General features: G+C 62.5%; 1 protein-coding gene across 2 annotated transcripts; it reads left to right on the top strand.

Annotated features, from left to right (window-relative positions):
• The first annotated feature begins 398 nt into the window (after positions 1-398).
• On the top strand, positions 399-8,900 carry GCK (glucokinase). Of its 2 annotated transcripts, XM_086697196.1 has the most exons (9): positions 399-561; positions 1,077-1,231; positions 2,166-2,285; positions 3,245-3,340; positions 3,472-3,571; positions 5,509-5,692; positions 6,598-6,753; positions 7,275-7,508; positions 7,772-8,900. In XM_086697196.1, the coding sequence occupies exons 1-9, from the start codon at positions 453-455 to the stop codon at positions 7,914-7,916; spliced, it is 1,299 nt and encodes a 432-aa protein (XP_086553322.1). In that variant the 5' UTR covers positions 399-452; the 3' UTR covers positions 7,917-8,900. The 2 variants fall into 2 exon arrangements, with proteins under 2 accessions (XP_086553322.1, XP_086553321.1); XM_086697195.1 differs by lacking the exon at positions 399-561 and having other exon boundaries at positions 655-1,231.
• The last annotated feature ends 250 nt before the right edge of the window (positions 8,901-9,150 follow it).

Below are 9,150 nucleotides of genomic sequence, written 5' to 3' on the forward strand. Positions count from 1 at the left end.
GCTCTCACCCTCCCAACTGCCTCTCCCCACTAGCTGCTCTCTCCCCCCAGCTGCCCTCACCCCTCCAGCTGCCCTCACCCCCAGCTGCTCTCACCCCCTCAACTGCCTCTCCCCTCTAGCTGCTCTCTCCCCCCAGCTGCCCTCACCCCTCCAGCTGCCCTCACACCCCCAGCTGCTCTCACACCCCCAGCTGCTCTCACACCCCAACTGCCTCTCCCCTCCAGCTGCTCTCACCCCTCCCAGCTGCTCTCACTGCCCCCCAGCTGCCCTCTCCCCCTCAGCTGCTCTCACCCCCTCCAGCTGCCCTCACCCCCTCCAGCTGCCCTCACGCCCCCAGCTGCCCTCACCCTCCCAGCTGCTCTCACCCCCCCCAGCTGCTCTCACCCCCACCCCCGCAGGCAGAGCAGATCCTGGCCGACTTCCAGCTGCAGGAGGCCGACTTGAAGAAGGTGATGTGGCGGATGCAGAAGGAGATGGCGCGAGGCCTGCGGCTGGAGACCCACGAGGAGGCCAGCGTGAAGATGCTGCCCACCTATGTGCGCTCCACCCCGGAAGGCTCTGGTACCGAGGCCCGGGACAGGCAGGGGCGGGACCCACTGGGGAGCTGGTAGCTCCTCACCTGGAGGCGGCTGTCCCCGGTCCCAGGGAGCAGAGGCAGCCAGAGTCCGTGCTGACAGCTCGGACTGTCCCCAGAGGCTCAGGACGGCTCCACTGGCCCAACCCTGCATCTTAAGGATAACTGCCCCCTGCCCCCACCTCAGGAAAACTGTTTTTGTCATCTCGAGAAACCGGTTCTCTGTGGTCAGTGGGGGAAACCCCAAGCCCAATCCTGAGTCTGGGCCCTTCACTAGGCCTTCACTTGGGCCCTGGGCTTGGTGTGACTTTGTCTGAGGCAGGGGACTCCCACTGACTTCCCTAGCTCACCTTTGACTCTAGGGATCCCCAGATGCCTGGCGCCAGCAGCCCCTTGTCCAGCTCCTCTGAGCCCCACCCTGCCCTCCTCTCCTTCCCTCCCTGGTCTTGGGGTCCTGCCGGCTGGCACCCAGAGGCTGATGTGCTTCTCCCTGTGGCTGCAGAAGTTGGGGACTTCCTCTCCCTGGACCTGGGCGGCACCAACTTCAGGGTGATGCTGGTGAAGGTGGGGGAGGGCGAAGAGGGGCAGTGGAGCGTGAAGACCAAGCACCAGATGTATTCCATCCCCGAGGACGCCATGACGGGTACTGCTGAGATGGTGAGCAGTGAGGGGCAGGGGCTGGGGGGCTGGGGGTTGGGGGGCCAGGGTGGGGGCTGGGCATCAGGGGCCAGGGGCCCGTGGGGCTGGGCCAAGGCGCTGGGGCTGGGAGGCCAGAGGACTGGGGATGGGGACCAGGGGACTGGGGGTCAGGGGCCTGGGGAGCTGGGGGCCAGGGGCTGGGATCAAGTCTGCCTGGGATCTCAGCACTCCCTCGTCCTGGCAGGACGGCCTACCTGTCCACCAGGGGCAGGGGCACCTATTGGCAGGAGAGCTACTCGGCCTCAGAGGGCCCAGGGAGGGGGCTGAGTGGCCACCAGGCATGGCCCCAGCAGGTCACATTCCTGCCCAGTTTTCCAGAAAGGCCAGACATGTGACAGCAGCTGCGGGAACACTCCCCTCCAATGGGCACACAGCCCATTCTGCCGTCTCCCTATGTGTCACCCCATCACCTTCCACCAGCATGGACATCAAGTGGGGTGATTGCAGTCATCACGTCTGCCCATGGTGGGGAGACTCAGGAGAGGGTGCAGAAGTACAATGAGCCCTTGGGGGAGGTGGGCAGAGGCAGAGGGTTTCAAGGCAGGAGTCCCGTGGCAGCCTGGGCCTCACCACACCCCTGCATGCTGTGGGACTGGACGTGAAACAAGGCAGCAGGGATGGTGCGGATGCCTCCTGCAGCCCCAGCTGCCAGCAGGGGGCAATACCCAGTGCTGCAGACGGGCCCACACGGGCAGGCTGGAGGCCAGCGGGTGGTGGAGACAGAAATCAGCATTACGGCCAGGGCTGTGCCTCTGTCCAGAGTCTGCGGCTGGATGTGGGTCCGCCGGGAGGGACAGGCTGACAGTGCACGGCCTTGGGCAGGAGTCCCGCAGCAGGGGTCCCGCAGCCAGCTCTCCCATGGCTGACGGCCAGCTTGCTGTGTGTCCTCCAGCTCTTTGACTACATCTCTGAGTGCATCTCCGACTTCCTGGACAAGCACCAGATGAAGCACAAGAAGCTGCCCTTGGGCTTCACCTTCTCCTTCCCCGTGAGGCACGAGGACATCGACAAGGTGGGGCAGGTGCAGGGCCAGGGGCGGAGGGCCCCCATGAACCCCGCCGTGCCTTCACGTGCAGCCCCCCTTTGGGGAAGAGCCTTGGTCCAACCTGTGGCTCCATCATTTACCTTTCGGGAGACTTTGGGAACCCATTACACGGCTGATGCTGTATGCCTTAGTCCCCCAGCGCCCTACAGGCCGGCAGCACCGTCACCCATCAGAGATCAGGAGACAGGCTCAGGAGGCGGTGCTGGGCTCAAACACAGACTACCAGACACCAGCACAGCTGTGTAGCACCACGATGGGCTGAGGCTTCCCCTACGTGCACAAACGTGAAGTATACACACACGTGCATTATAGACGCTATGTACACATGTACGTGTCAACCATACACACACATATACATGCAGGTCAATTACACGTACACACCAACACACGTTGGTTATACACGTGCATACACACGTGTGTACATCATACATACGTACACCCATCAACTGTGTGCCCTGAACAGGTGCACACACACCAACTACATGTGTACACATGTAAGTTGCACACATAAAGTGTAAACATGTTGCACACACATATGGCCTCTCAGAGACAAGCCAGCTTGGTACTTCCGGCAGGAACGGCATCCCATGCTGGTCTCCCAAGCCCCCTCCCCACAGCACACCAAGGGCCAGATGGTACCTTCTCATGCCTGAGGGGGAGTCCTGGGGGACATGAACCCCAGCTCCATATGGGGCTGCTCTCCTCAGGACCTCATCCCTACTCTGGGAGGATGCCTCTGGGCTTGACAGTATAAACACCGTCACAGTGGCTGGAACCCAGCCTTGCAGAAATAGGAAATACTCATAGAGAATGCTTCCCAAACTTATGGGTCTGCTTGGAGCCTGTTTCCTGCACTGTGCAGCGGGAGACCCTCACCCTGCCCCCAGTGTCCATCAGGAGCCACAAGACCTCACCTCTTCCCTCAGGGCATCCTCCTCAATTGGACCAAGGGCTTCAAGGCCTCAGGAGCAGAAGGGAACAACATCGTGGGGCTCCTACGTGATGCCATCAAACGGAGAGGGGTGAGGTGGCTCCCCGTGACTGACCTGGGATCCCCCTCCCCTCAGGCCAGGATGCCAGGGAGGGCCTTCTGGGCATCCTTCACCTGGCTGGACACCAGCCCCATCACTGCTGCCTCTGTGCCTCCTGGCAGGACTTTGAAATGGACGTGGTGGCGATGGTGAATGACACTGTGGCCACAATGATCTCCTGCTACTATGAAGACCGCCGGTGTGAGGTTGGCATGATTGTGGGTAAGGATCCATGCCCTGCCCTGCCCTGTCTGGGGGCCTTGGCCTCCACGAGAGACAGAGCAAGGCTGTGCACCCCTGCTGGCCTTGGTCTCTAGGCCTGAGGACTGAGCAGTCAGTGATGGTCAGAGCAGGGCCCCTGTGCCAGGCAGAAACCCCAGAGGTGACAGGGTCTGGGGTGGTCTCGGGGAGATGCAGGGGTGTCCTGGGTGCAGCCAGTGCTCACTGCTGATGCACAGCACTGCACGGCACAGCAGCTATACATCTGTCGGGCTCATCAGGGTTTAATCACACCACCTTGTCTGGCAAATCGACCAAACTGGACACATTTGTCCAAGTGGACGAGGGTTAGCACAAGTGACGTCATCCCTTCCTGGACGGTCTTCCTGTGGCCCAGAGCAGCTGGCCTGTCCCACCCCGAAGTGAAGGCCGGTGCTGGGAGTGGAGGCAGCTCTGGCCCAGTGGGCCTTCCACACCGGCCTCAGGACTTTCCAGAAGTTCCTGAGGCCTCAGGAGTGTTTGCTGAGGATCAATCCCATTTGATTACTTATCTACTGGGCACACAGGCTACTCGAGTGTCCTGCAGCCTCCAGGCTCTGGGTCCCCAGAAAGTCAGTGGCAAAGTTGTTTGCTTCACTGGGCCCTTCAGAGCCAGACCTGCAGCTTGTCTGTGCCCCCAGGAACCCACTTCCAGCCATACACACATCCTCACCTTCAGCCTGACCGCTTCGTCCCTCTTTTTGTTTCTCACATCTTCTGCTTCCGTTCTTGACTTTCAGATGGCAAGCTGCCTCTGAGTTCACCAACGGAACAGAGGCTGCAGGAACCCGCTGTCCTGGCTCTCCCCTTCGGAGCTGCCCAGGGCAGCTGAGTGGGGGCACAGTTCCCCAGGACACCCGGCTTGGTGCCTGAGCCCTGCAGCTGCTGCCCAGCACAGACGGCAGAGGGGGCCTGTGCTCACAACCACCCTGCAAACGCTCTGCTCAGGGCTTAAACGCATGTTTGTGGGGTGCCTGGGGGGCTCAGTTGCTTGAACCTCAACTCTGATCCCAGAGGCGTCAGGCTCTGAGCTAAGCATGGGGCCTGCTTGGGACATATTCTCTTTCTCTTTCTCTCTCTCCCCCTCTGCTCCTCCCCTGCTCATATGCTCTCTCTCTAAAAACCAAACCAAAACAAATATGTTTATGATAATTACCAGAGTCCAAAAATCGGGATAATGCACATCAAAGTCTGGGTTTCTGGGTTTTTTCCTACAAAAAACTGGAAGGGCCTGCATCACTGGGCCCCCATTCCTCCTGGGCAGCTCCACCAACTAGAATTTGAGATGATGTCCCTGATGGCTTTAGGGGCGTGCTGCCCATACAGTCACCCTCAGAAACCATTTTGCAACTTGATAATTTATCACCAAAGGACACCACCTTTTCACTCTGCAAGGGACTCTGCAAATTACAAATCCCAGAACCAGCGCCATGTGCAGTAACCCACGTGCTGCTCCCTGGGGCCCAGGCTGTGCCTTACTCACCTCTGAGTGCCCCTGAAAACAGGGCCCAGAGAAGCTCAAGCACATGCAGGGAAAATACCGAAAAGCAAGGCTGGTGCACAAACAGAATAAAACCATAACCCCACACACCTCTAGGTGGCAGAGTGCTTGGACACATTTCATGGAATCCTCCCAAGTCCCCGGGTAATAGGAGGAGAAGGTGTCACCATCCCTTCCTGAGGAAGGGGAACAAGCCCAGAGAAGTGGCCTCATTTGTGCCATGTCACACAGCAAACCCAGGTCTTCTAGTGCCTGGGAGAGCCGCCTTTCCATTAAGGCGTGCAATGCAGTGGCGGGTGTGGAGGGCTCCCGGAAGACCCGGCCACAGGGGGCTTCCTGCAGGGTGGGGGTGGAGAGGCGGGTTCCGGGGGGGGGGGGGCTGACCCCGCGCCCCCCACAGGAACAGGCTGCAATGCCTGCTACATGGAGGAGATGCACAACGTGGAGCTGGTGGAAGGGGACGAGGGCCGCATGTGCGTCAACACCGAGTGGGGCGCCTTCGGGGACTCCGGAGAGCTGGACGAGTTCCTGCTGGAGTACGACCGCGTGGTGGACGAGAACTCCCTGAACCCCGGGCAGCAGCTGTAAGGACTACCCCTCCCCCTCGTCCTGCCCCTGCAGGCAGATGACGGGCTTGTTTTTAAACAACTCGGGGGTGGTGGGGGGAATCAAACCGACCATCCCTTCGCCAGCTGGCTCCTCTCTCCTTCGGCTCACACGCACCCTGTGAACCCGGAACAGTAGAGATGTGAAGGGTTAGTCCGCCGAAAGAGCGGCTGTGAGCGGATGAGCCGGGCTCTCCCCCGGCCGGCAGGTGACCACCGGCATAGGGCGGCTCTGAGACCCCCCAAGCAACGGGTTCAGCCCAGAGTTCCCCAGAGTAGACCTCTGTTCCCGTTCACAGGATGTACAGTAGGGTTTCGCAGAAGGCTGCGGTGTAGCCTGGACAGCTCTAAACCGGCCGCACAGAGCCTGAGTCGTTGCTCTCCTAATTCTTGAGCTTCGTCTCTGGCCCTCATGACCTCCGCTCTGTCAGTCGTACCCAGTGTACTTACCGATGAAAATACGCGGGCTCACAAATGTGGAGCATGTACGCGCCAGCTCTGCGCACACCAGGGCGCAGGGCCCAGGGCCGCGAGCGGTGGCCGAGGCCCCAGGCGGGTCACCAGTCCCTCCGCGCCCGAGTTGAGTTTCTGTAACCGCACCGGTACTGGGCGGTGAGCGCAGCACCCATCACACGGCGGTGGGGGTGGGACGATGCCTGGGCCTCAGAGGGGCTGGACCGAGGGGCAGGGTGCAGAGGCCCCAAACCCAGGTTGATAAATGAGGGAACAGGTAGGAACCCGGGCTTGCACGCAGTGTCAAGTGCCCCACCTGGCCCTCCTCGTGGCTGCGCGTGGGGACCTCCCTGGGGCAGCTGAACACCGCACCCTCTCCCCCACCCCCCCGCCCCCGGCTGCGGGAGATGACCCGGCCGCCCTCCGTGCAGATACGAGAAGCTCATCGGCGGCAAGTACATGGGCGAGCTGGTGCGGCTCGTGCTGCTGAAGCTCGTGGACGAGAACCTGCTCTTCCGCGGGGAGGCCTCGGAGCAGCTGCGCACGCGCGGCGCCTTCGAGACGCGCTTCGTGTCGCAGGTGGAGAGGTGCGCGGGGCGCGAAGGGCTCGGGGCGGCATCCAGGGAGCGGGGCGCAGGGGGCTCGGGGCTCCAGGGGGCGAGGCTCAGGGGGCTCGGGGCAGGATTCCAGGGGCGGGGCGCAAAGAGCGCAGGGGGCTCGGGGCGGGGCGCAGGGGGCGAGGTCTGGGGGCGGGAGCGCAGTGGAGCCCACTCCTGGGCAGCTGATGCGACGCATGCGCCCCCTCTGTGGCTCTGCACCGCCGTGGACGTCGTCTCACTTGATCCACGCAACAGCCTCGAGGCGCGCCTGTGTAGCCAAGGTTAGAGCGGAGACCCTGGGCTTAGAGAGAGGCGCGGTGACCAGCTTACTGCTGGTCCCTGATGGAATCGGACCCGCCCCTCTCCGGAGCCCGAGCCCCAAGCGCTTTACCTGGGTGAGGTGGGCAGGGAGGGGTAGAGGCCGCCGCCGCCGGGGTCGGGGTCGGGCCGGCCCGGGGCCGAGCGACCCTCCTGCGACGCCCTCCCCTCCGGCCGCCCCTGCCCCGCAGCGACTCGGGCGACCGCAAGCAGATCTACAACATCCTGAGCACTCTGGGGCTGAGGCCCTCAGCCACCGACTGCGACATCGTGCGCCGCGCCTGCGAGAGCGTGTCCACACGCGCCGCGCACATGTGCGCCGCGGGGCTGGCGGGCGTCATCAACCGCATGCGCGAGAGCCGCAGCGAGGACGTGATGCGCATCACCGTGGGCGTGGACGGCTCTGTGTACAAACTGCACCCCAGGTGAGCGCGCGCACGTCTGCCCTTCCCGTCGGGCCCCCGCGGCCCTCCTGGGTGCGCGTCCTGAGGGCGCGACGCAAGCGGAAACGAGCTATCCCGGGACCCAAGGGTTATCTCCTCGTCTGCCAGACGAGGAGGAGGGAGGGTCCCCTAGGCTTACCCCCTCCGCGTGCTGCGTGCACCCTGAAGCTGAGCTGCTATGAAGAGGCGGGGTGGGGGGGTGGAGTGCAAAGACAGGGGGCGCCAGCCCTGCTTCCCCTGCTCAGCTTCAAGGAGAGGTTCCACGCCATCGTGCGCAGGCTGACGCCCAGCTGCGAGATCACCTTCATCGAGTCGGAGGAAGGCAGCGGCCGAGGCGCCGCCCTGGTGTCCGCGGTGGCCTGTAAGAAGGCCTGCATGCTGGGCCAGTGACGACAGAGGCCACGAGGCAAGGAGGAGGCAGGGCTCGCTGGACCTGGGCTCCCGGGGACTCGCTCCTCACAGGAGCCCCCAGCCTGGCCCAGTGAGGAGGTCTCTTCGTTGTAAGGACCTGGACGCCTCGCCTTCCATCCCCGTGGTGACCCTGGAAGATGCGGAAAGGCCCGCGGGGAGGAGGGGACGGGGAATTGCAGCGCCCAGGGCAGGCCCCTTGCCTCAGAGGCAGTTGGTGGGACAGCCCAAACCCCTGACTGGGTTGGGAGCTGAGATGAGCAGGAATAAAGACCACCCCCCCCAAACCCCCCACCTATCCTGCTGGAATCAAGGACCCACACAGAGGGGAGCTGCTCACTCAGGACTTTGCTGCATTTCTGTACTGCCTGCCTCTTGGCGCCTTGGCCATGTCAGCCTCCCGTGGGCCCTGCTCTGGACCCTGCGGTGGCATGGGGACTCAGCCCACTGGGAATGCAGCCCTGCTGACCTGGATGGACCTAGACCCGGGTTCCACAGGGGTCCCAGGCTGCCAGCCACCCTGGCCTGGCTGTTTTCCTGCCTGGTGGGGGTTGGGAAGTAGGAGAGGATGGGCTCCAGGACCGGTTCCACAGTGGAGGCAGCTTGTCCCTGAGGCCTGTAGATGGTGGCTTTTGTGCTGTCCTACTGCCATCCACCAGTGGTTTGTGGTTTTGGGATGCACCCTCACATGGGGTGCAAGACACAGAGCCCCTACAGCCCCTGCCCAGAGGGACCCAGGAGGAAGAGGAGCCCCCCCACACTCCCACCCACCGGCAGGCCTGGGAGCACCTCTGTGATGGAGTCTTCAGCTCCCATGGGGCTGGCCTGGAGAGAAACCTCGGGCAGCACTCAGCACCCAGGGACCCCAGGCCTCCCTCTTCCCACCAGACCTCCGTGTGCCACACCAACCTCTCATGCCCAACCTGGGACTGTGTGGTTTTTTAAATAAAAGTTGTAAAAATTTAGAACATGGCCTTGACCAGTGTTCTCTGATGTCTGTGCATACTGGCTGTGGGACAGTAGGGAGACCTGATCACATGCACACAGACACTTGCAAGCCTAGGTATGTCTTGGAATTCACACCCCCCCCCCCCCACCGGCCTTGATGGGGAGTGTGCAGTGACACACAGACCTAAGGGTTAGAAATGAGGTGGCATTGGCGGGTGGTGGGGGTAGGTACTGCATTGCCCCGGCTGGCTGCCTGTGGGGACGTGGG

This window comes from Puma concolor, chromosome A2, assembly GCF_028749965.1.
Source record: "Puma concolor isolate L17-30 chromosome A2, mPumCon1.1.hap2, whole genome shotgun sequence".
In the NCBI taxonomy this organism is placed as follows: domain Eukaryota; kingdom Metazoa; phylum Chordata; class Mammalia; order Carnivora; family Felidae; genus Puma; species Puma concolor.

Excerpts from the sequence above, each read along its gene's own strand:
- GCK (XM_086697195.1), top strand. The coding sequence starts at position 947 with ATGCCTGGCGCCAGCAGCCCCTTGTCCAGCTCCTCTGAGCCCCACCCT. Across the intron at positions 1,232-2,165 it reads TGACGGGTACTGCTGAGATG|CTCTTTGACTACATCTCTGA; the intron begins GTGAGCAGTGAG and ends TGTGTCCTCCAG. Across the intron at positions 7,509-7,771 it reads GTGTACAAACTGCACCCCAG|CTTCAAGGAGAGGTTCCACG; the intron begins GTGAGCGCGCGC and ends TCCCCTGCTCAG.